Source organism: Pantherophis guttatus, chromosome 1 (genome assembly GCF_059756535.1).
Source record: "Pantherophis guttatus breed Tessera chromosome 1, ASM5975653v1, whole genome shotgun sequence".
NCBI classification, from domain to species: Eukaryota; Metazoa; Chordata; class Lepidosauria; order Squamata; family Colubridae; genus Pantherophis; species Pantherophis guttatus.
In genome coordinates, this window is record NC_142063.1 from 297690803 (window position 1) to 297718652 (window position 27850).

Sequence of the window (27850 nt, forward strand, 5' to 3'; positions counted from 1 at the left end):
TATATTCAAATTTCCCATCTGTAAATATATAAAAGCTGAAAAATATGGATTGAGGGGTAGATGCAAAGCATTTACTGTGGTACCAAGACAGTTTCAATGTGTTATGCTGTCCTTCTAAAGTATATTTCCTTACAACTAAACAAATATTAAAAATGAACTCTTCCTTCTTTGTTTCATATTCTAAGAAAACGTCAGTCTATATTCTCCAACTACCATTCAGCTCTCATAGTTTAATCTTTTCTTCTTTTAGTTTAATATTTTCTTATTATCTGTACTTCATTTTTCAGCAAGTCCAAGTTTAAGAACATCGATATGTAAGGCTTGATTTAAAATCAGAAGCCTATTTAGTCTAGCATTTTGCTTGCAGAATATACAAAGAGCCAAATATACAAAGAGCCTTGGTACTACAGTGGTTTAAAGCACCCTGTTATTAACACAGCTGCCTGCAATTTACTGCTGGTTCGAATCTCTCCAAGGCTCAAGGTTGACTCAGCCTTCCATCCTTTCTAAGGTAGGTTAAATGAGGACCCAGTTTGTGGGGGCAATAAGCTGACTTTGTATAAATATACAAAAGTATGAAGGCTATTGCTGAATGCACTGTAAGCCGCCCTGAGTCTCCGGAGAAGGGCGGCATATAAATCAAATTTAAAAAAAAAAAATATATCCACTGATGCCTTCTGGAAGGCCCACAAGCAAGATATGAGTGAAGTAGAATCCTTTGAGCTCATATCTACTAACAGTCAATATTAAAAGCCCCACTTGTCTATACATCAACCTAACCTGAAATTTTGTTTTAACCATTATTTGTTAAAAAGCCATAGTGACTGGTTCATACAATGCTAACATATAAGCTATGTTGGTTCAAGATTGCACAAGGCCAAAGATTAAATAAATCACATTCTGTCATAGCATATAGTGACAACTTCTTTCTGATCCTGAAGATAATATAAAGCGATCTTTTAATTATCACACTAAAGATTGGCAAATGAGTGAATTATTTTTTCAGTGCCCATACCTTCAATTTACTTAACAATCTGGGATATAACAGAATCAATTCTTTGGCTCAAGAGTCATCTTTGAAATTATGACAATTTTCACTCGTTAGACAAAAAAAAAAAAAAAGCTTTGCTAGTTTCTATCTAGAAATGGCACCATGTTTGTTATAGGTGAATATCCTTCCAAAGTTCCTGTTTAAGACAATACACTGTTAAGAGCCATGGTGGCGCAGTGGTTAGAATGCAGAACTGCAGGCTACTTCTGCTGACTGCCAGCAGTTTGGCAGTTCAAGTCTCACCGGCTCAAGGTTGACTCAGCCTTCCATCCTTCCAAGGTCAGTAAAATGAGGACTCAGATTGTTGGGGGCAATATGATGACTCTGTCAACCGCTTAGAGAGGGCTCTAAAGCACTGTAAAGCGGTTTATAAGTCTAAGTGCTAGTGTTTACAAGGCTTGTAATTTGCAAATTATTTTTGCAAAGGCTATTTATATATATAAATAATTGCAAAGGCTTATAATAGTGCAATACATTTTTCTCTGTGGTCTGTATATTCAGGTGAAATATCTATTGCTCTCCCAGAGAAGTTTATGAAATACATTTCTGATTCTGTTCTTAAACAGCAGGCCTTCTTTATGCTGCTAGATGTTCCTTGGTTTCTTCTTTTGCAGGATTAATTTATGAGAAAGGGAAGGCTGGCACAAGGTAAGCTGGCAGTTAGTTCTTTTGGGTGTATCAGTGTTATGAATGTACTCACCAAGAGTTCTTTCAGGGAGTTCAGAAAAAAACCCCGGTGCCAATTATGAGGTGATCAGAATGAGTCATTCACTATAATGATGAGCAAGCCTAATACAGTGGAATATATAAATGAAATATTTCTGTTTTATGATGCCAAAGTGCTTTTTGGAATGTAGAACAGTTTGGATTCCAGGCTAGCTTCCTCAGAAGTGCAACTTGCTTTATAAACAACTTGCTGTATTTTTCACAGTACTGCAGAGATTTTTACCAAGCCTTAAAAAAGCATTGGTATCTGTGGTTCTCGTATAATTTTTTCATGGAACTTTTATCTAGACATATAACTGGATGATGCCACACGTACTTATCCCTTCTCATAGATAAGCATAATTCACAATTCCTTTTTAAATGTTCTGCAACCATCTTCTCTAAGGCAAATATGTCCTCATGTGTGAAAAACAGATCTGTCATGAACCATTTTGTGAAAAAGAAAGAGCTGGAATTTAGAAAACATTGCTTTTGTTTTTACAGAAATCTAAAATAGTGTTTAAACATGTATTCGTTCCCTCATCTCCTTACTCATAAATATTTAACATGAAATATAATCTTATATTCTGCTCTTCTTCTTTACCTTTACATTTTTAAAAGTGTTCTTTCTTGCTGGAATAACCCTATTGTAGAGCAAATGCTCATAATTTCTGTGAAAGCCTATAAAATCGAAAGCAGGCTTCATTGTTTCTTTCCAATTAAGAATCTTCCCCAGTTTTAAACCAGTTTCTTTCTCAACTGCCTTATTTATCTTAATGTAAATTCTATTCCTGTTTTAATCATGGTTAATAGTCAATATTGCTATTCTGAAAGTTGTTTGAACCCCTAATTCAGTCAGTCTTTGATTAATATTGATCTTGATTAAGCTATTCATCTGGCATAGGTATTATTTTAAAAGACAGAGCACAGAATGTCCAAATCATTCCTGTTACTTTAACCATGTTAAGATTTGTGTTAAGGCGAGTTTACTAATGTACATTTCTGATGATAGGACAACTGTAAATGATCCCTTCATTTAAAGCACTTTGCAGAAAAGTTAGATCATCACTGAACTATTCCTCCTAGTTTATTCTTCCAAGTCAGTGTTCACAGTTTTGACAGATAAGCAATCTTCGTGCAAGTGAAGCATAAAATGAAGAATGCATATTTTAAGTGAAGCACCTGAGGGCCCAACAGTCTGACTAATGTTTTATTATAGGGGCCTACACGATGTGCTATTTTCTTAAGTTTTCTTCTTCTTTGAAAAAAACTTTGTTCTTATGAGTTCATTCCTGCAGTGTATCTGAAGCATCCTTGGGTTTACTTGTGGTAGATCTGCATCACTTAGCATGTTTTAGCCTAATTTTACTATCTCTCCACAACCTTCATTATCAGGGTAACGCAAGGACAGTAAATATAAGTGTATGGTAGAAGATATTATATAAAGTTATTCAAAATAATTGAAAAATACTGTATGATGTTTTATTTCTGATTGGAAGTATGTATTTATAAGAAATAATAAAGTCTGAAGGATCCAGAATGTCATGGATCTGCCCCTGGGCCCATCTCTAGATGCAAATTCAGAGGAGGAAGATGAGTTTGAGTCTGCAGAGGAAAGTGTGAAGCCAAGTACCAGTAATTGGTCAGGATCAGGCCTCAGAGAATGCTAGCCTGATGGAGCAGTCTCAGCTAGATTGATCGGATGAGTGACAAGCTGAGGGAGGCAAGCCGCAGCTGCACAAGTTGGCCAGGAGGCTCTAGGCAAGGTCTGGGAGCACCTGCTGCCCATTGGCAGTGAGGTGGAGGCGGAGTGCACACTTCCTCCTGATTCAAGGGCAGAGAGGAGACAGGTACAATGCCGGTCAGCTAGACTACTCATGAGGTGGCAAATTCACATCTCATGAATGGCTACACTGGCATTGCCTACTTAACCCTGCCCTGAGGACCTGAGTGTCGCTGGAGCAATGTGCCCAGTTCTGTGTTGTGTATCTTGGCCTGTTTGACTCCTGGCCTGATTTCCTGGAGTTCATATGTGCCCAAAAGACTTGGTTACCCCGTGACTCTTGCTCTACTGAGCTTGGAATCCAGACCTGCGCAACAGGGGTGCTTTCTGAGGGCCTGTTTGGGGCCATACATGTGTGTTTATGCAGGGAGCAGGGCAGCACACAGAATAATTGCTTTTTCCTATCTCACAGTTGTCATATTTTGACACCAAGAATAACTTCTGTCCATACTCCTTTTCCAAATAACTTGGAGAACAATTCTAAATGAGGTCACTTAATGGAGGTGACTTTCTTTACATAAGCATACTGAATTGGTTGCCCATTAGGTTGTTTTATACAGGGGTGTTGTTCTGTTGCCCCATGTATATAGCCCTCACATTTATTAGTTTTTCAACTACCATACCAACCTGACTTAGCTATTTTGAGTTCAGCTGTAGTAGGTCAACTATGAGGTGATAACAGAGTATATGAACATAGTTCTGTAGTTTTTATCCTGGTGATGATTCTGATAAGCGGAGAACGAAAAGTTCCATGTTACAATTAGCAATGTGAGGAAAAAACACCCCACTATTTCTTACACTGAATTTGACTAATAAAGAGAAAACTGTAAAAAAGGAATGTAACTTTTTCCCCATTTTGAGAAGTCACCAAATTTTGTTCTCATAAGCATGGCATGTGTATTTCCATTGAAGATACGTTATTTGTTTCCATTCCAATTCCCATAATACTTCATTTCTGCCACATACTAGTCTACTCAATTCTAACTTCTTTAATCCTTATATTCATAATCAGGGGCCCTCAGAAATTGGCTTTTTTATCTTAACCATGTTTTCCTCCTTTTTTTCTTGCCATAAATCTAGTTCTTTGTGAAAATAATTATTCCGACCAAGATGCTATTTCAGGATTGCAGTTGTGAGTCATTGCCATACTGCTTTCTGTAATGAATATAATTTCTGCTTGAAAGAGAAAGAGAGAGAGGGAGAGAGGGAGGGAAAGAGAAAGAGGAAGGTGGAGGGGGAGAGAGAGAGAGAAAGAGAGATTCATGTACATATTACTATCCTCTATTTATTTACTGTAAGTTAAATTATAACTGTTTGAGGTAATCATGCCTACTAATGCTTCATAGAAGATTTCAAATTAATGTCTCACTCCAAATGCAACTTTCCAAAACATCACGCTGACTACCTAATCATGTTTTCTATAGTTTTAGACAGCCTGCATAATTTATTTGGGCTGTTAACATGAGTGAATATATTGACATATAATATGTGTCTTTCTAGGCTAAGCATGACAGAGAAAAAGTTGACCATCTCCTTTGGGAAAATGACATTTTTTGTCAGCACACACTGACAAAAGCACAAGAAGAAATGCTTAACTTGCATTACTGTACAAGCTTTCTTGGGAGTAAGTCCCACTGAAGTAAATGGACTTGAGCAAACCTGCTATTGGAATTGCTTTGCATGACAATATTTATGGATTATATTAAATGAGTTGGCAAGAGTAGAGAGGAAATAACTTAAATCAGGATTAAAAGCTGTTAGTGAAAAAGTGATTGGTGGTTTTATAGAGCATGAGAGGAAGTTAAGTACAGGCCCGGGGCTGCCCATTCCCTAAAGCTGTTGAATTGGACCAGTAAGGATGTTCCTAGCCTGATTTTACATTTAAAGGAAAAATGGAAAAACACCAAGAGTTCAGGAAAATATATACTTGAATTCAGTTTACACTACTTCTGATATTTTTTAGTACTTGGTGATAATCTTTAAAGGTTTTCTTCTATTCTCAGGGGGGGGGGGTTAAGAAAAAGAAAAAAAAGAAAAAAGAAAAAGAAATTTGAATGTTTTATTTCTTTGTTTAAAGCAGTAGCATGCACAGTTAGTCATTTAGCCATCCCTGCAATGCATTAGAATAGCTACCAAAGTTCTAGACCATTTGGATTATGTACGTGGAAATGAGTAGCTGCTAAAAAGAACATGTGATGTTCTTTATGACAATCTTTAGTGCATGAAACTCATTTAAAGATTTAATAAATCAAGTCACTGTTCTTCAATCTATTTGTGAAGTTTATATATGACAAACTATGTCATTTCCTTTGAGTAAGACAAAAAAAATCCTTTGTTGAAATCCTTTTCTTCAAGCAACAAATGGTTTTTCAGTGTATCTTCTTTACCTAAGTACGATCATAAATAGCGAACAAGTTCTTTTGCTTCCTAAATCTGCCACCCCATAGTCATTTTTCAACATTTCCTTTCAGCTTATGATCCAAACATGTATCTTTAGAGCAGAGGATCCTTTAGAATGACATGAGACATATCATAAGAGGTTCTAGATAAAAGCAATGATAACACAAAGTTGGACAAATGCTTATGTGTCTAGAAGATCATTTTACCGCCAGCACGGCATAAGCCATTTTATCTACTCCCAACTTTTTAAGCCATTCCAGTTACTGAGTTTTTGGATCTTAAGTTCCAACCATCCTGTCTTTGTAGCTAACTAAAACATGTGGCACAATGTGGAGTGTTGTGGTTTGTTGCTATGATGACGGTATCAACTTAACTACAGCTGACAAACAGTTTTTAAATAGAACATTTCAATTCATTATAGTATTCTCCATCTGTTTCCCCCCCTACCTCTTTACTTATGTAAAACATTGGAAAAATGTTAACACAATGAGTTACATTACATATAAAGTCTCTAACAATAATAGGTAAGTAGGGTATTTTTAGGGATCATATTGGCAAAAAAACCCTCACATTCTTTCAGAAACAGAAAAGCATACATATTTATTAGGACGTATGGAAAAATGGGAATAACAAAGTAAGTATGCCTAAAATATTTCCTGTTTCATTGTTTCCATCTGCTGTTGCATTTGCTCTATTCCTTTAAGTGCTAGGCCTGCATATAAGAGCCCAAAACACTATGTATATTGTGAGCAGTCTGTGAAAAGATATTTATGAATTTCAGATCAGCTCTAATAATTATAATATGTCTTATACCTGGTCAAGCAGTCTTTAATTATTTTGTCACAAATTGGCACAATGAAACAGAAAAGAGATGTTGCTTAAAAACTGGGGTTTGTATTGTTAGAAGAAATATCCTTCTGGGTTCAGCTCCAAGTGGGGAAAAAGACACTGGAAACATGGAGTGCTTGGAAAGATGGTTTAATGGTGGACAGGATGACATGGTTTGAGTTCCTGAACAGAACAAGGGCAGAGATGCTGAGCGTGCCTTGGTTTTATGCACTCTCTGTGCTTTGAACTTCCTGGAGCACAGGAAGAGTATCCTGATTGGTTGTCAGACTCTCAGGGGGTGGGGTTTTTAGCTAGCCTTGCTGGCTGATGTAATCTTCCCAGGTGCCATGTGGTGAGTTTCTGTTGCTAGATGGGTCCTATTGTGTTAGTTTCTGTTGCTAGATGGGTCCTATTGTGTTGCAGATGATGGTCCATTGACAAAGATTTAGTTTCTGCCTCTGGCCCATTGACAAAGGGTGGGGGGCAAGAAGGTGGGAGCTGCTTCATCTTTTAAAACTTGCTTCTCCATTTCTCATCCAGGAAACATAATATTCTGCCTTTTTAATATTTCCTAAAATATTTCATTCTTTTAGGAAAGGGGTGGGTACTAACTTTCTACAGTATACATACCTATTTGGAAGTAGGCTCACTCAACTCAGTAGAATTAATTCTAAATAAACATGCATACAATTACATCAGAATTAGTCTGTTTATGTACATATTTTTATATACTGTTACAGATAGCCAGTATGATGAAGTAGTTCTGCATCAGGAGCAGAGAGACACAGGTTCTAGTCCCAGCTGGGTGATTTTGAGCCAGTTGTATTCTCTCACCCTTAAACTAGGAAATGAAAAAAAAAATTTGACTGCCAACCGACACTGGACCAGTATGGTAGAATACAGTCCATAACAACCCAATGAAGAAGCCTTCATTCTGTAATGGATTGATTTGGGATGGTAATGATGATGATGGTGATGACAACAACATACAGTTGCAACCTGGGACTCTAGAAAAGTTCAGCTTGCATTACAGTTTAATGCAATTATATTGAAATTCCCTGATGAAGCTTAACAATACAGATTGTTAACCTAATTGATTTATTTCTGTTTACCAGGCTATACAACAAACTACGTTTTCCTCCACACTAATTCCACCTTTGGCATTCAGGTTTCCATGTACATCAGCATATACTGCTTGCATGTTTGCAGATTGAATTTGACAATAAAACATGGTCAGTTGTAGAGCCTCCTATATTAGTGATAGGAGCATAAATATGGATAACTTTACAAATTAAAGGATTATCCACAAAGTCTGATTGCTATTATCCTGTCATTGACTACATTGTACACAAGTATGGTCCTTGCTATATCCTTCCTGAAAATGGAAGTAGTGTTGTTCCTTTTTCCCTCCACGTCCTGAATAATTAACAGTATGATATTCTGACTGAAATGGTCCAATTCCAGTCTGTTTAAACTTACTGGTTTCAATTTGTAATTGATTCATTTAAGCTTTCATAGTAAAGTTTCCCCTGTTCGTGCTTCCTTATGTTCCCTCTTTCCTTTTTATTCGCTTACACAGAATAGACAGAATCTTGCCAGACTAAACTATTACTACTCTCACCCTAATAGAGTGCTTCCTTTTTCCTGAGAAACTGCTGCTTCACTGTAGCCCATTAAACCAGCTACTCTCCATAGCCATCATCTCTCACATCTGGATTTTGGAAATCTTAGGGAAAGCAAACATAAACAACAACTTTCTTTAAATGTATTCAAAACAGAAAACCATTCAAAGAAATCATGGGCAATTAGATGATAGAGAGTTAAAAGGATATTCAAATAGATACAAAGATTACAAAGAAATTGAATGAATTCTTCGCATCTGTCTTTGCTACAGAAGATCTAAGAGAAAAATAATTGAGCTTGTGCTGATTTTTTTCCCAGGGATAATTTACTCTCAGTCCAAATAAATCACAAGGTTGTTGTAGGGAAAATAGGAGGACAAATGAGTATTAGGTATCCTTGCCACCTTGAGTTATTTTAAAAAACAATAAAGGTGGGATTTTTAAAAAATCTAAAAAGAAAGATGTTTCAAGATAAATATTGTGAGAGCTTAAAAGTTTACATATCACAAGTTCCTAGAAGTGTCTATTTTAGAGTTCATAAAGAACTCAAATGTGAAATTGTTTATCTTCTAGCAATTACATGTCTCTGAAATTAGACTTAATGCCAGAAGACTGGAAAATAGCCCATGTGATATCAGTTTTTTTAAAATGGAATAAAAAGTGAAATCCAGGAAATTACTTATTGTACCATTTGTTCTAGTACATTTGGAAATCAAAGTAAAAGAAAAATAAGCATAGAGAAGAACAAGCATTGCTAAATGAAAAGCAATATGATTTTTTAAAAAATAAATCCTATCTCACCTGGTAAGATTCAGGAATTTTTACTCAAATAGGTTTTGAGAGAGTGTATCTTCAAAGCCCCTTATCACACTTAATGGCCATGTGTTTTTGTGACGTGTATTTTTATGAACTAGTAATTGGTTAAGCAACAGAAAGCAAAATAGAAGCAGGAGGCCAAAGTGGTTTTAAAGATCTTTATTGAGACTAGCATCTTTTAATTTGTTTCTAAATGATCTTGGCTTAGTAGTAATCTGTGATCTGGCCAAGTTTATTCAAAGAATGAAGACAAAAAATACTGTGAAAACTCCAGCTGGATCTCTCTAAATTGGGTAAATGGTCAACCAAATGACGAGTGTGGTTTAGTTATAAGTAAATGTAAACCTTTAACTTCATACATATACTGATGTGATGAGGATAAAGAACACAATAGATCAACAAAGATGTCAGCTCAGTAAATGACAATTGTAACAAAGGATTACTCCATGCTAGGGGTCATTGGGAAGGGATTTAAAATAAAGATACTAAAATATACTGTATATCTTTTTCTCACTCTTTTAAAACTCAGGGCCATTGAATGAAGTTGATTAGAAGAAAATTAAGAAAAGAAAAGTGCACATAACATATAATTAACTGGTGGAATTCATTACCATAACGCATAGTGATCCCGCTAAATTGGATGGGTTTATTTTTTAATAATAATTGTATTAAAAATTACAATCATGATAAAAAACTTATTCAAACTAAAAAGTGTTAAAAAGTATAAAAAATAGGAGTTTGGAAAAGAAAAAGAAAATAGGAAAAAAAAATAGAAAAGAAAGAAAAAAAAATAAGAATATAGCCAAGAAAAAGAAATATATAAAGAAATAACTTTATCAAAACAAATAGGCATAGGTCAACCCAAATTAGAAGGCATGAGCAATGTGCCTAAGTGTATGAACAGTTCCTTAAGGGTAGATTTCTAGGAACCTTGTAAATGAATATAGTAGTTCTAGCTCAGTGGTGAGTAGTAAAAAAATTTCTGTGGGTGTGGCTTGGTGGGCATGGCGTGGCTTGGTGGGCGTGGCTTGGTGGGTGTGGCAGGGGAAGGATACTGCAAAATTTCCATTCCCTCCCCAATCCAGGGGAAAGTTACTGCAAAATCCCCATTTCCTCCTGATCAACTGGGACTTGGGAGGCAGAGAATAGATGGGGACGGGACCAGTCAGAATTTTTACTACCGGTTCTCTGAACTACTCAACATTTCCACTACCGGTTCTCCAGAACCTGCTGCAACCCACCTCTGTTCTAGCTGCAGCAGGTATATTTGTGTTTGCATGTGTACTAAGGAAGATATACCAGCACAGGTAGTTTGACTTATAACCATTCATTTGCTTATAGCAAAAAAGGTCATAAAAATCAGACATGACTCACTTTTAACAACAGTGTTGCATAGCAATGGAAATTCTGGTCCCAATTGTAGTCATAAGTTGACGAATAACTGTACTTCCCATCGAGATATACAAAATTCCTGAAAGCTATCTCTAAGCATCCTGAAATGGTGGCACATTCGCTGTGAATATTCATTTGCAGATTGAGAACATTACCTTACAGTCTTCCAAATAAAATATTGCACATCTATGTTCAGTCATGATTCAATCATTTAAATGTCTATTTTAATACAGAAATATCATACAGTAATTCCTGAGTTTAATGGGATCTACGTATAGTGTGTTTAGGACTGTAATTTTAAGCTAAAATTCTATGCCATTTGGTTGGCAGTACATCTTGTTGAAAATAATAGCTTTTATATTTCCAACCATAATGAAGAGGGCTATACAGCAAATGTTTTCAAGATGTGATCCTAGTAATGTCACAAACTACTTAGTTGGAACAAGAAACATGAACACCGATGTTTCCCATATAACCAGGATCTGAATTTATAGCACATGCCGATTTAATATTTTACTTTATTTTTATGCATGCTGGAGAAAACTTCAAGATGCCTGGTGCTATAGATGTGCAAATTATTGTTTGTTAATTGTGCTTCACTGCACAGCCTCTTACAAAACTGTCATTGCAGCTGTTGCTAGGATTGGTTGCTTGAATGAACTATGAATCTATCATTTCATTCATCATCCTTTCCTGTACATTCTGAACCCAGCTGGCTAGCATTCCTATTAGTAACTTTTAATAAATCACATCGTATTTGATGTTCTAATTGTAACTTAACTTGTAAAAAACAGTATGTTTTTAAATTAAAAACATTGTGAGATATCTTGCATATTACTGCAGCGGCACTGTTTTGCTGCTAGCCTATTTAGTCACTGAATTAAAGCTAAATTAAAAAGTGTAGGGAAACCTGGTAATGCCATGAGATTTATTGCTTTCCACCGAAGAGTCTGAGAACTTTTTAAGAATGCTGCTTTATCACAATTAGAGTATGAATATTTGTACAGATTACAATCAGACTATGTTGGTACAGTAGATGTTTTTGAAAAATCTTCTTTAAAAAAAATTCAATGAAATTCAGCATGGTTAACTTCATGCATTTTTTTTTTATTTTTTTTTTTGCTTTGGGACCTATTTCTTGCTAGTTGAAAAATGATATTTTGTCCAAGTTCCCTTCTTTCTCTTTTAGAAGGGAGTTCAGGAGAAGGAAAAATAAATTTATTCTGTATGTTTATCCTGTTTTCAGAGTGTTGTTGGTTCCTGTGAACCTTTCTGTCTAATAAACAAGGCATAAAAAAGACATTTTTTTATTGTAAACCACCCATAGTCACTTAGGATAGTGTAGAAGTGTGATGAATAAATAAGCTTTACAGGAGGCAGGGAGATCAAGCAATGAAACAAGAATGTGGCAATCTTCAGGATCAAGAATAAATGAAAATCCCAGTTCACCCCATTCCATTGCAATGATATCTGTTGTTTGATTTACTTGAGATATATGTATCCTAGTTGTCAGGAGAACAAATACTGTAAATTAGGTTCTGATCACCTCCTTGAGATATAAAATCAGAATTCAGGACTTAAAGTACTTTCCAAGAAAATGATGTTTTTAAAAATGATTTCCTCAGACTAACAACTTGCAAAAAAGAAACAACCACCCTTTAAAAATCCTCAGTGTGATATAACCAACTATATTTTATAAAACTGACTGAGAAACAACTATTCAATGAGATGTTGATACAATCATTTCATTTATATCTTATTACGACAGTTGCAAAAGAAAGAAAGAAAGAGTTCAGCAAAAAAAAAACAAATACTATAATACATTTGGTCTTGAGTCATTTAGCAAGTCTGTGGATTTTATAAACTTTATCTTTGATTTGAGAAATACAAGGCAGCAACTTATACCAGATTAAAATGAAAAGATTGAAGTCACCTGTTTGCCTAAATATACTTCATCCATTGTAGAAAACTGTTCAACTGCGTGTAGGCCCTTTTTTTATTGTTTGTAATCTTCTCTATTCTGATAATTCACAGTAATATCGGTAACTCTCATTTATAAAAGCAGAGAGTGACTGTGTTTTTAAAAAAGAGTAAATAAACAAGGAAAGGATTACTGATTTATTCCCTCACTTCTCATCTGAACCAGGCCTCTTAGGTAGAGTAGGTGTCAAAGATTGGGGTTTTAGAACTGAAACCCAAACCAGATAATGTTTCAAATTCTGGTAAAAGATTAATTGAACATGTTTAGGATGAGTAGCTTGGAATAATTAAGCACCAGTGAAAGGGGGTAGCTCTTTTCTGCAGCCCTGGCTCTACTTTTACAGGATGAGTGCTTTTTACAACTAACAAAAATTATTAAAAAGTATAAGCTTTTGTGAGCTGCAGCTCACAAAAGCTTATGCCTTTTAATAAAATCTGTTCAGCAGAAAAAGTGCTACTAGATTCCTTCTGTAGGAGACTTACATAGCTCTCCTACAGTGATAAGTGCTGTAAGCTTGGTAGAGCTAGCTTAGTAATTTCCATTTTAGCAAAGTAGAGTATAAAATACGATGTGAAACTTTAGGAACTACAGTCTCAGGATCGAACTGCCTCTGCTAAGTATGTGGATGCTTAACAAATGGGCAACTCTGAACAATTCTTTAGAAAATGTTTTTTTTTTTAAAAAATACTTATCTGATTTTCTATTCTCTAATATTAAAACCATATATTGCATATAAGTTAAGGATCCATATTAAATGTATGTTCACTTTATGAGTTAAATCTACCTCTCCCATCTCAAAGATGAAAAGATAAACCTGTGGGCTAGCTACATTTCAGACTAAAAAGAGGACGTGATTTGGTGAAGTGCTTGCTAATGAAAGATTCTTATATAGAAACATGTTATGGAGAAAGTGGCATTAAAACACTTCAGACTAATAATTAGTCTTTATTGTATCAATGGCTTTTTTAAAAAAAATAACGGAGGACCGTATAATTGCTTAAGGCCAAAGTGGAAGCGAATTACATAACCATCCATCCTTTGTCTGGTCTGGCATAATTGCATTTAAGTATAACAGTCCCATTTCTGTAAGAAGACTTAGTCATCATGCATTATTTGCAGCTCTTCATCAGCACAGAATAGGGAAACAGTGAACATATGAAACGGAATGGCCAAATTATCTGCAAATTGAGTTGAGTTTTGTATAACTCACTTTAAGTAAATTGCTAATCTTCATTCAGATTTTATTTATAGACAGCAATATGATGTTGGCTATATTTTTCCTCAGTTTACAGAGTAGAAAAGGATCTTCTATTGGCAAGTGCAGTGGGCCAAGTGTTTCCGAAAGAGAGCCAGGTGAAAGACATATTGATCCTAATGTCATTAGTGATGTGCCCCTTTTGGGGGATTTCATCCTACATTGGTTTTAGTTATTTCTTTGTGCAACCTTTTGTTTTCCTTGTGCAGTACATTTCATGATATGCAATATGCTTCCTATCCAGTGGTGGGTTGTCCCCGGTTCAGACTGGTTCTATAGAACCAGTAGTAAAACCGGCGGGAGGCTCCGCCCACTGACCCTGACGTCACCAGAAGCGATCTGCGCATGCAAACCAGTAGTAAAGGTAAGTAGTACCCACCCTTGTTCCTATCTTAGCTTCTATAATTATAGAGTTAGATTTAAATATTCAAGAGAGATCTGGCCTTCTGGATATTCCCTTTTAACATATTTTTTTTTACTAATCATGTAATTCTTGACTATGTCGAACTTCTTTGGCAAGAATTCACTTCTCTAGGAAGCCCTAAGAATTTAATCTAGATTGATTCTCTGATTGTGATCCCATGAGAACATTCATGTAATACAGCACATCAAATGCAGATTCTATAGTGATCTCTTTTTTTTCCTGCAAACTTAAAAAGATTCCGATTTCTTCTCTTTTATTAATATATAAACTGATAGTTAAAACTAGGGTGTCAAGTCAAACAGAATACTAAATTGGCTGTTTAATCTTATAGTTATTTAAAAGAAGGAAATGAATACTCTGCATTTCCAGTTTTTCTTCATACATACAACTTTGTCAGATTGTCCTTGTTAGAGCATTGGGATCATTATTTTAATCTGAAATAGCCAAATTGAAAATACCTGAAAATATGTCTGCATATATTTGGTCTAGTGGTTAAGGACCCAGGATAGAAATCAGGAGACTGTGAGTTCTAGTTTTACCTTGACATGAAAGCTGGCTAGGTGACTTTGTGCCAGACACTCTCTCTCAGCCCACCTCACCCCATGGGGTTGATGTTATGGGGAAAATAGGAAGAACCAATACTAGATATGTTCAGCATCTTGAGTTATTTATAAAGTAATAAAGGTGGGATAAAAATCAAATAAATAAATAAAAGATGCATATTTTATTGACAAAGCAGAATATTTGTAGCTCAGGGTTATGATAAAGAGCGTTTGTTGTTCTCTGTGCTTGGTTCTTTTCTTACGGACATTTCATTACCCAACTAGGTAACATCGTCAGTGCTATTAAGGAATGGGGTTTGCTTTCACTTATATTCTAGTGACTTGCCCTGTCAGGGTTGGTGGAGATTCTTTGGTTAGGCTGTTTACTATTAGCTTGTTTGGCAGTTCCTTGATTGGGGTATTGGTCAGTTCAGAAAGCACCAAGTATTCTACATATTTATTATTATACCCAGATCTTATGTCTTTTATGTGAACAGTTTAATTTAATTAAGTCTGTGTCTAACATGGGTTAAGATAAAACGTTTGTTTAACCTTCAGCTGTAGGAAAATGCTGTTGAAGTGCAGTGCAAGCATTTTAAAAGCATGTATTTTTGGTACTGGTACTTTCATTCATACTATTGAATGAAAACAAGAGTTTATAGAGGTTCACAAACAAGGGTAGAAGGAAAACATCAAGGAAAGCAGAATAAGCAAAGGTTTATCCCCATATTTTATTTGTATAAATGTGTGTCTATGTCACAAAACGATGGTTAATATAATAACAGTTTCATTGCATCACATAGATATGGTACATTAAAATATCCACCCCAGTTTATAAAAACATCCTTATGATTGTCGTCTGAAATGACTCAGGACTATGACAGAATAATGACAGTTTTGGAAGAACTGATTTATTTTGGATAATGTGAAGATATCACATGTCAACCAAGAAATTGTACAATGGGCAGCTTATTTCACATAGTGCAGCTTGTGATAAAAGCATAAATTGCTGTTTTGTGTCAAACCTCAAACCAGGTCATAGCAGGAAATCTCAGTTCTCCAGACACTTAAGTCCCTTGTTCAACAATTGGCCAAGCTTGGAAGAAGACTTTCAGACATGATTCACTTAGATGAGGAATTATTTCAGGCAAGAATGCAGGCTTGTGTTTAATAGATGATATGCACTTTGCACTAGAAATAAGTCAATGTCTTTATGTAGTTCTATGCTTAAATTTCAGGTTTTTTCCTCCTCCTTTTCTGTCTCAACAGATATTTGGCTTTTCTCTTGGTTTAACTGACCACTTCCTTATAAGGAATTAGGCAGGTAGAATCTGGGAAGAAGAAAGAGGGAGTTAACAGATGAGGGAAGTATCATCTGGACAGCTGGACAAAATAAAGAGAATGCAAGAAAAACAAAACAAAAGAAAGACACTGATAATTTTATTTATTTATTTATTTATTTATTTATTTATTTCTTTATTTATTTATTTATTTATTTATTTATTTGGTTGGTTGGTTGGTTGGTTGGTTGGTTGGTTGGTTGGTTGGTTGGTTGATTGTTGTATAAAGCCACATCTAACAATAGTGTCATGTGTTCATCACATATTTATTCCCCTCCTCCCCCAAAATATGCCTTTTGTTTTGTTTTTGCAATACATACATACATACATACATACATACAGTGAGCTGTTGGACAGCATTACTTGGTCTGTTGTGTGGATGTTTGGGTCGTTTAGGGGCAGGGAATTTGTGGTAAGTGGGGGTGTGTTTAGGGATTATTATGTGTGTTGGACCTGGTCTTTGGGTGTTAAGTGAATTTCGTTGTATGGGTATACTGCAGTGGTGAAATCCAAATTTTTTTACTACCAGTTCTGTGGGTGTGACTTGGTGGACGTGGTGTGGCTTGGTGGGTGTGGCAGGGGAAGGGTACTGCAAAAACTCCTTTCCCACCACACTCCAGGGGAAGGATACTGCAAAATCTCCATTCCCTCCCCACTCCTGGGGGAAGGATATTGCAAAAGCTCCATTCCCACCCCACTCTGGGCCAACTAGAGGTGGTATTTCCCGGTTCTCCGAACTACTCAAGATTTCCTCTACTGGTTCTCCAAACTGCTCAAAATTTCCACTACCGGTTCTCCAGAACCTGTTAGAACCTGCTGGATTTCACCCCTGGTATACTGTGTATATACATACAATGACAATAAAGTTATTATTATTATATTATAAAACAACTCTTTTGTTGGAAAACTGAAGTTAACCCCAGTTACTGTGATGGAATGTGTTTATGAAGAGGAAGGTGATGTGATGGACTACAGTAATGCAGCATGTTTCCAGAAGTGAGGGAGCATACTCTGGGGTAGGGGTGAGGCAGCAAGTCTACAGCTGGATTTTAGGAAGAGGAAGAGATTGGTTGATGTCACACCTAGTCCAAGAACAACCTGAAACAATCCAGCCAGAATTCTTTATTTGCATATACCAAGAAACTTGCCAGATTAAATCTATACTTCCCTAACTTAATTGATATACCCTGAGAGATTCCAGAGAGTGGCTATCCTAAATCTCTTCCTTTTCAAATTTCATTATTTCAGATTAAAGAGCAAATTCTCAAGGTTTAGTAAAACATTTGAAGTGAATTAGGTCTATCCCGGTTTCAGAGACATTGTGGATTTTGCTAGTTGGGACAACTTGTTTATACTGAGAAGAAATTAGTTATTACTTCTTTTACATCAGGGGTGAAATGCTCCCGGTTCGGACCGGATTGCCCAATCCAGTAGCGATGGCGGCAGGTGGTTCGGAGAACCGGTAGCAAAAATCCCTGCATCTCCCCACCATACCCTCTGGAATCAGCTGCCCCCAGAGATAAGGAGAATCCAAGACCTCGGTGCCTTCCGCCGTGCCCTTAAAACCTTTTTTTTCCAGCAAGCCAGGCTGGCCTAATTTTTTAGGTGTTTTTAATTGTTTTGTTTATCATTTTTAATTAATGGGGCCAAATTCATATATATATATTTAATTGTATTTTAATATTTGTACTTGATGTTTTTACTTGGCTGTTCACCGCCCTGAGTCCTCAGGGAGAAGGGCGGTATACAAATTCAAAATAAAATAAAATAAAAAAATAAAATGCTCAGCTGAGTTGCACGATCATCTTTTTTTTTTTTTACTTTTAAAAGCATTTTTTCTACCACCTCTTCCAATGAAAAAATGCTTTTAAAAGTAAAAAAAAAAAGCCTCTGATGATCGCGTGGCTCAGCTGGGATCCTCAGAGGCTTTTCAAAGCATTTTTTTCTGCAACCTCTTGGCTGAAGAGGTGGTAAAAAAAATGCTTTGAAAAGTCTCTGATGACCCCAGCTGAGTTGCCTGATCGCCAGAGGCTTTTCAAAGCTTTGAAAAGTTTTTTTTTTAAAAAGTTGGCCATGCCCACTCAGTCACATTACCCCACCACCACCAAGCCATGCCCACAGAACCGGTAGTAACACATTTTACATTTCACCCCTGTTTTACATTCACCTGTTCTGTCTTCTCTGTCTTTCATCACTTTTTCTTCTAGTTCATTAATGCTGATAAAAAGTTACTGAAGTGTTAATTTAGGAATGCCCCAGGAATTTTTGACCTTTTTGGCAATGAAACAGCAGGTTATAATAATGATGATGTAGTAGTTATATTTAGATTTATAATGGCTTTGATCTGTAGATGTGCCAAAAGATAGAAGGTGACATTCCAGCCTCTTCATCCTCTGGCAAACCTATCTACATCAGCTCCTCCCAAAACCCTCTCTTGAGGGTCAGGAAATTACCATGACTGGTGTGAGCAGGAGACTTGCTAAAAACAAGACAAGGGAAACTTTATCAGTAGAAAGTATAACATTGATTTTAAGTTTCATGTAATATTTTGTGTACCATTGAAAGGGAAAACTTATGGAGAACTACAAGCCAAAATTGTCTTTGGGTTCTTGGAATTCATTGCACACTTCTGTCTAAATCAGTTTGCTTTTTTGGGAGGAACAAATGAGTCTATTTTCACCAAAAGACCACTTCTTTTTAGTAGCTAAGGTCCAAAGTGGCAAGTTTTAAAACAAAATTTTATTTTCTTAACCTTTCACATAAACTATGCAGATTTTTCTTTGCAGAAAATGTAATAATGTTCTAGATCTATAGATGTGAACATAAATGCATATGACCTTCAGTGTGTCTAAGTATAAAGGCTTTTATTTGATACAGATTAGTTCTTAAATTACCTTAAATATCCAGGGTAATATCCATTTATACGTATATTTAGTCTGTCTGTCTTTCTCTCTTAACCCCTTTTCTTTGGCTGCCTTCTGGAATTTATATTCCACTATCCTGCATAGACAAGAAGGTGGAATATAAATTAAAATCTTCCTCATTGTATTATATCATCACCTCTTTGCTGATTTTATGGCGAGAACAGGATATTCTGTTCTTGGAAAATGAAGTAGAGATCAAACAACTGCATATATGCAGAATATTTGAGATTGGTGGTACAGAAACCTAAAAAAGGATGTAAGCCTCTCAAAATTACTGTTACAGAGTTCTAAGTGGATATATAGCTCTTTCTGCCTTCCAAGAACCTTGTCAGCTTCATCTCAATTACATTGATTCCTGACATCAATTTATCTAAGTATGTTTTCGTCTCTGCTTTATATATCACTATTATTTGGAATTATGTTACAAAATTAGACTTGAACCTATCCTATCAGCACAAAATAGTGCATAATTCTTAGGCTTAAAAGCTCATGAAAGTAGTATTAGCCTCCCCAAATCAAATTTAGACTACCTTGGATTGTTTTTATGTATTCATATTTATGAATTTGAAAATTTCCACTTTTATCTTAAACTAGATCAACCTTTACCTTAAGCTACAGTGACAATAACCATGCCCTTGAGAATTACTCCAGAAAATAATTGAAATAAGGAATCCATTTTTTAATAGTTTAATATTGCTATTATAATAGATACCACAGTGGATTTCAACTGATCTGCAAACTGTTTAACCAGTTGATTTTGCCTTTGTGACTGCTTTTTGCTGGGAAGTTGCTATTATGCAACTCTATAAACAAGCAGTATTAGATATTTAGCTTTCAAAACAATTGTATTCATAGGTTACTGTAAATTGGACATAATTAAGTTTGTGCCTATAAAATATTCTTTTATGGCAACAATGTTTTAAACATTATTCATTTCACATTTTGAATTTTATAATAGCTGGTCCAAATAAAGCCAGTTCTATATTTTACATTATTTTAAATACATTGTAAATGAACAGTCCATACAGTGTTCTTTGTTACAGAGTCTTAGTGTCAGCTTTCTTGGAATATTTGTTATCACATTATTTTAACAAAGCAATAATTGGACATTACATGTGATTAGATTATGGTTAGCATATCAGAAATCTTAGGCAAAGGGACTTGTTTTTGCTTCTGACTAATAAAGATTTATGCCTTTGAAATACTTGTCAGGGTCAAATTATTGTACAGTACGTTTTTGAACAGAAGCCGATCAGATTGAACACGTTCAACCTTTTTATGAAATAGTTTACCAATCTATTGCCCTCCAGATACGCTGAATTTCAATTCTATACAGTAATCCCCTGAGAAGAGAGTGAATGACTGGATTAACCTAGAATTATTGGAGTTGAATTTTACCACATCTGAGGGTAACAGGTTGGGCGACAGTAATTTTTCAGGATATGTTCCCAGTTTGAGGAATTCTCATATATTTTATTTCTAACAGTATTATATTCCTGCTGCTATAATTTTGATAATGAAATGGAAAATAATATGTAAAGAGAACAGAGGTATGAAAAAACTTTGGCTACTGGAAAATATTCTGACTGAAGGTCTTCCTGTTTTAACAGAAGCCAGAGGTGTGTGCTGAATAGTTCCCTAAATGGAGGAAGAACATACATCACTAACAGTTGCTAGAAGCTCCAGATTAAATTGTGGAACCTTATCATCAGCCTTTGAGGTAGGCCAGATTAGGAAACAGACGTTGCAAGGACTACTGAAACTCTATATTGTATAGCACATAAAAACAGAATCACGAAAGCCTGCCCGAGTTTCTCTTTCCCCTTTTAAACTAGACATGATCAAGCTGGAATCACTTTGAGTCTCTGTCTTTTTCACTCCCATCTTTCCCAAGCAGAGATATCATTTATTGTTTTTTTTTTGTTTGTTTCTTCTGTTAATGGTTCTTGCATACAAATACTCCGGCTTTTTATACATATATTCATACCAGTGGTGAAATCTAAAATTTGTTACTAACGGTTCTGTGGGTGTTGCTTGGTGTGGGGGGAGTAATGTGACTGGGTGGGCATGGCCAATTTTTTTTTTAACTTTTAAAACCATTTTTTCTACAACCTCTTCAGCAAAGAGGTTGTAAAAAAATGCTTTCAAAAGGCTCTGATGATCCCAGCTGAGTTGCCTGATGGGCAGAGGCTTTTTAAAAAAGCTTCTGCCGATTAGGCAACTCATCTGGGATCGGCAGAGGCATTTAAAAGAAAAAAAGGGTTTTTTTCTTTTAAATGCCTCTGGCGATCCAAGCTGAGTTTTTTAAAAAGCCTCTGCTGATCAGGCAACTCAGCTTGGATCGTCAGAGGCATTTAAAAGAAAAAAAGGGTTTTTTTCTTTTAAATGCCTCTGACGATCCAAGCTGAGTTTTTTAAAAAGCCTCTGCCGATCAGGCAACTCAGCTTGGATTGTTAGAGGCATTTAAAAGAAAAAAAGTTGTTTTTTTTAAAAAGCCTTTGACGATCCCAGCTGAGCCGTGCGATCATCAGAGGCTTTTTTTTTTTACTTTTAAAAGCATTTTTTCAGCCGAAGAGATTGTAGAAAAAATGCTTTTAAAAGTAAAAAAAAAAAAAAAGCCTCTGATGATTGTGGGGCAGGGATTTTTGCTACCGGTTCTCTGAACCAACCGCCTCCATTGCTACCGGATCAGGCAATCCGGTCCGAACCGGGAGCATTTCACCCCTGATTCATACTATACTGATATATTGTTCTTAAAAATGCATGCAAATTCAATATTAAAAAACTTTAAGGTTAGATTATTCCGATTACCATATGTGCTCTTTAGCAAATTACCATATAAAGACTTGGTTCCATTTCACATGCTATTATGGCTTCTTGGCCAAGACTCTACAAATGTATGATCTCAAACAGAAATGCCTGATAGAATTTGATAACTAGTTATAAACTGAGAAGATGTGCAATACATATATGGCTGTAAATAAACTGCTTCAGATGTGGAAGAACTGTTCCTATAAAATGATTGTGAATGTTGTGGAAATGCTTGATATTTATTACACTAATTAGAATTTTGGGACAGGATTGCATCATAAATTGTGCATCCAGGAGGCTTCCCCTAGATACATCTCTCCCAATCCACTGTTGGTCTGAAAGAGCAAGGCAAACTAGGTAAATGTATCCTGACATATAAATTATAGTGTACACTAAGTTTTTATAATCTTTGTGGAGCGGAATATGATGTTATTTCTATATTGTGATTTCCCAAAGTTTACACTTACATTAAAGATGTATTCATTACTGAATTAGTATTTGAGGTAGTAGTAGGTGAAATATATGTTTATGGATGGATGGATGACAGCTGCCTCAAATAAATCAGCCAGGCTACTGATATCACAAGCTGAGTATTTTAGTTTTAGTTTCATACATTGGAACTGTTAGAAATGATTTTCTAAGATCTCACTTAAAGTAAAAACCTTTAGTAAACTATAGGCTTGAGAAAAATATCGAACCAATTAATGTTTATACGCACATAAAATAATTTCTAAGATGAAAAGGAGATTCTTGTTTTAAAGGCTAAACTGTGGAATGATTAATTGTATGGTAGCATGAGAAAATAATTCAGTTTCTTATAGGTACTTCTGCATATATGTTGGGATGATGGGGTAGGATGATGGGTTTTCCAGGAAGCCCATGAGGTTAGTTTGAACTAATTTGGAGACACAAAGCCAGATCCTGAGTGGAAAATGTTTACTTTTTTGAATTAGGAATGCAAATGACATTTTAAATCAGGGTGCCCATAGTATTAGTCTTACCTATAATATACACAGTCTTATTTTTGCACTGGCCTTTACCTCTAGGTTTTGGGTTGAGTAAATGATTTTTTTTAAACATGAATAGGTAAACTTTCTGGAGGTTGCTCCTTAAGAACCACTATTCCTACTGAGCTAGTTCTGTAAAATAACCCCATAATTCATCAGCAAATTTAACTTTACAAAAATCAAAAGAATATATATTAAAAGGCTGTAAATTATACAGATTATACTGAAGTCTGGTGCCCAACTAAATGAAGTGGAAAGATTTTCAGGTGAAAAAAAAAGACTTCAAATACATTAAATGGGTTTTGTTTAGTATTTGGGAAAGAAAGCACTACTCTGACTTGAGCACAAAAAGATAAGAGCCTTGACTTGCAATAGATTAAAAGACATGCGTTGGTTAGAACAAACGGTGTTTGAGACTCTCTCCAAGTGCCGCCAAGTTTAGATTTAAGATTAACAGCAGCAGAATGCTGGAGCGGCTGTTTGTTCTATAGAACAATCACTAATGACATTAAACAGACCGAGGCTTTTTCAACACAATTGTTCAATTGTGATAAACTGATATAAGCCTACAAGAGATTGGAAAAGAAAACTTTTTTAAGTGCTCATATTGAAACTCCTACAATGTCCTCCTGGAGGTGACAATTAGTAGAATTGAGTAGGAGGCTTCCTTCCATGCATTTGTTGTTACTGAATATTGGGCAAATAAATGCCAAATATACTCTGTAACTATACAATTTCCTGCAGGTTTTTATCCTCTGTCTCTTTTTTTTCTGGGCAAAGGAATCCTGCACTAGGCATTCATAGCGTAGCTTAAAAGACTGTTATCTCTTAGTTCAATTAGACATCAGACATTTACTTTTTGATGCATTGGGAGGCTGATATGGTTTGGGACCACTCGTTTAAATATAAGAGAGCAGAGCTGCATATAGAACTGTGTACAGATATCTCTAGCTCTGAAGTCTTAATTGCAAATTCAGATAAAGATTAGAAGGACTGTATCTCTATAGACCAAAAGTATTTGCTAATACCTGAGATATAAACGTGGTTAAATTCAATATTTACTAATTTAGAATTTTGATTAAGCTTTAATGTATGTGTGTAAGTGTGCATGTTAGTAAAATTCTGTACTGTTAAGCAGGCATGCCAAAGCCATCTTATATACATTATAGAACTTAATAAAACATAGTCCCTGTTCCCACCACTATCTTGGCTTCTTTATGGTGATATTAAGTTTTTGTTTATATACATAAATATATTAATGAAAGTATTTTAAGTGCTTATTACAGAGATGGTTTGTTTTGAAACACAGGCTTTTTCATAGCAGTTTTACACTTCATTGTGTACTATGAAAGACATACTAAGTAGAGGTTGTCAATTTTCCATCTGAAGTAGACAACTGCTGAGGAATGGACCCATTTATGATGCCATTCAAGCAGGACTAATCTAGAGCAGATATCGTATACATAACTGTTAACTTGTACACATACACTCCTCTAAATGATGTTTTCCCTGTCAAAACAAAGAAAAATTACTGTTTCAAAAATGAATTCTTTATATACTAATGTTTATATTTAAAGAGCTTAGGAAATGAAGAAATATCTCATAAAATTCTCCAAACACAAGAATGTTCAGGCCATTTAAAAAAAAATAGTTTTATTTTTGAACATTTGCCACATAGGTATAATTTCTATCACAGTGTCCAGTTTCTTTTCTTTGTGTTTAATCATGTGTGAATGAATTTTTATCTTATAGCAGCCATAGCTGGCAAGTGGGAATAACCGAAGAATTAGAAGTAGAATAGTTTTCATTCTGTTCTTCTCAAATTCTTGTACAGTTCAACAGTTAGTCCAATAATCTGAAGAGCCAACCAAACATCTTTTAATGCTCACTCAAAGATCTTCAATTTAACAAATGATAGTGACTCTGTAGTTGCTCTGGAAAATATTGCCTCAGTTTCTACAATGGTAATAAACCCAGATTGCATCCTTACTTCACTCTGATGATCTAAAGATTTAGCACGCGCTTTGGTAGTAATTAGGATAAAATGGCAAAATAGTTTCAAACATCAATGCACTAGGTCAGGATCTAAGGGACAACCCCGGACTAAATTAATCAAGGTAGCAGAATCCTTTTCTCCTTCGGTGCAGAGGGGAAAGAATGATGGAGATAATTTTATTTCTTTTAAGGTACTCATTGTATAGCAAAAGGTATATCCTTAAGAAGATATTCAAGTTCAGAAAAGTTAGCACTAGACTCTTCTCTGAGTGCTGTCCAGGGTCCTGAAAAAAGCTGTCTTTGATCAGTGCTACTTTCTACTTCTTGATCTTTTGAGAGGTACAGTCTCAGCTTATAGTGTTTCTTGATTCAACTAACTGCTCCAAGCTACTAATGAACTGCTTCTTCCCAATTAGACTATACTTTTTGAAGACTGGATAAATACACACACACACACACCATGCTAGAGGACTTTAAAATGTTTACAGATTAAGAAATTCTGTACTTCCCCAATTGAGCATGGAAAGAATTGTGTCACTTTCAAAAACTGAGGTAAAATGTCAAACATTCTCAATGATATATGCTTTTTCCTTCCTGCTGGTGATAGATATGTCCTATATTTTAAACCAACTACTGCAATAATTATTTTATTATTTAAATGCCAAAAAAGAATGGTTTCAGAATGGACTTTCAAAGATTGTAATAAGTTTAGCTCACTAGAGAAGATACTTAGAAAATTGAGGCATATCAGAGAGTACAAGTTGAAAAAATGAGAAAGTTGAGAACAAAATATGAATTACTGTAGGTCAATAATGGAAATAGAGTTAATGAGAGAAGAAAGAATTGAGACAAAATACACACAAAGCTGGATATGTATGTCTGATGATTTCATCACTGGCTATATTCCAACATCACTGCAAGATAGAACTGTTTTTGGCTTGTAATTCTGATTTATGAAAGAAAACTTAAGCACAAATAAACCATATTCAAATATGTAAAATGTACCAACTGAAAGAAGAATATTCCCAATAGGAATATTCCTATTGTTCCAGTCCACTATGAAGCAGGGGTATTATCTAGCCAGTTTAGACCCATTCTGGGGAACTAGTTAAATTTTGTTTGGAAAAATGAGAAAAGAGAATAAAGAGAGAGCAGTGTCAGTACAGGACAATTTAATTAGTTGGTTGCTCTGTGCCCTCAGGTAGACTAAACTACTGCCCATTCATAAGATTTTTTCTGTTATCAACAACATCTTAGATCATGCAGTACAGGGATTGTGTATTTCTCTCTTTGAGAATTCAGTAAGTCTTGGAAATTTTATCTGAAAGGTACTAAATTACATTGGAAGCTGGTTCCAATATAGTTGAGTCAAATATTATAATCTTTATGTATCCCAAGATTTTATGTTGTAATTATATATACATATATCAGTTGCTTGTGATAAAATTAATACAATCTGAGGTGAATTTATTGAACTGATTTTTAATGCCATCATGATGTAGGCGTCTGAGTGACTATGGAAGATTGGTCTCTGTGTTACTTTAAATGCACTATTTTTTAAAATCTGTGGGTTGAAAAGAAAATAACATTGTGTCATTCTGTGATTGAGATGGAGGTAGACAGCTGATCCACATGGAGAAGTGGTGGACAATGCCTTGGGAGGAAAGGAGGAATAGGGTCAGATTGTATGGATGAGTCATCCTGTATGTCCTTCAAAATTATGATTTTATGTATCCTGCAGTTTTGTAATGAAATTACTTTTTTACCGCACTTATGACTTCAGGGAAAAGACTAACACTGAAAACCAGTATAATTTCTGACCTGCATAGGGCCTCCAAGCAACAATGGCAAGACAGCCAAATGACATATAGAATAATAATAGTAGGAGCAGTCATACATAGCTGAGCTGCTGAAGGCCAGGAAAAAGAATTTATGTTGCATAGACAAGTTTAAGAAACCTCAATTTTATGTGATTCCTTTATTATTGTAGCTATTATTTTATACTGCTGTGCAAATGTTGGCCTTATGAAAGCAGCAGCTTCTCCATTTTTTCTCGACATTCCTTCAAAATTTAACTTTCCATCAACTCTGGATTCATGTTTAATTACTCCGCTAATGATTGAAAGTAGTTCTGGTGAAGCAATTTTGCATCCTCTGCCCCCTTTTTTCATATCTTACTACACAAATATATTAGTGGTAGCCCCCTGTTAATGATAATAATAAAGAAATAACAACTTATTTCTATCTAGCATTACCACACACATGTAGGTTAGAAATCCATTTTAAACTTTATTTTTCATGCTTCTTAATTGCAATATTCTTCAACACTTCTTTATCCTATATGCTTGACATGCCTTGGGACTAAATATCATGTCGACAATACCAAGGATGACTTTCAAACATTTTTTGTGAAAACTGTTATGCCAGTATAATAACTATAGTTTCACTAGTTTTGCTAGTTGGGCTAATGAAAACAATTGCACACAGTTATTTTTGTTTCATATATTGTATAAATTAATTTTGAAAACCTACACCTAGTTTTTCTGAGGATGCAAAAAGATTTCTCAAGCCAAAAATTAATCTTACTGTTCAAACTATAAAGTGAAGATACTGAATTTCATATTTTATAGCAGCTTCTGTATGTGGTTTTGATTTCTTGTAGTATATAAACAATTAACAGCTGTTAGCATCTACTCAAACATTTCCTAAATTGATTATTCTTGTTCAGCCTGGCAGCTTCCTAAAATCCACTGGAACCTTTTGAAATGGAAATGTTATTTACAGAATTTTAGCTTTGTTGCACCAATCAATTTAAGTGGGTATTTCCAGTCTTTTAAAAAGATTCTTCTAAAGGATACATATGTGTAAATATTAAAGTAATTTATATCATGAGTCCAACTACTACTTTTTAAAAAGTTGGTTTGTATGAAGAATTCTAATGAAAAAGTTAAAGTGTGCATTAAGTTTAGTAAAA

At 35.2% G+C, this 27850-nt stretch overlaps 1 protein-coding gene across 5 annotated transcripts in view; it reads left to right on the forward strand.

Moving 5' to 3' along the window:
- Positions 1-27850, forward strand: part of ESRRG (estrogen related receptor gamma) — a 473251-nt gene that overhangs the window by 230934 nt on the left and 214467 nt on the right. For 2 of the 5 annotated variants that reach the window (XM_087883184.1, XM_034427822.3), the window contains exon 2: positions 20674-20783. The exons of 2 other annotated variants lie outside the window; for them this stretch is intronic. In XM_087883184.1, coding sequence (XP_087739310.1) covers positions 20706-20783 — 78 coding nt within the window. In that variant the 5' untranslated portion in view covers positions 20674-20705. Of the gene's footprint in view, positions 1-20673; positions 20784-27850 lie in introns of those variants that run through there. One more of the 5 variants, XM_034427829.3, reaches the window with a different exon arrangement.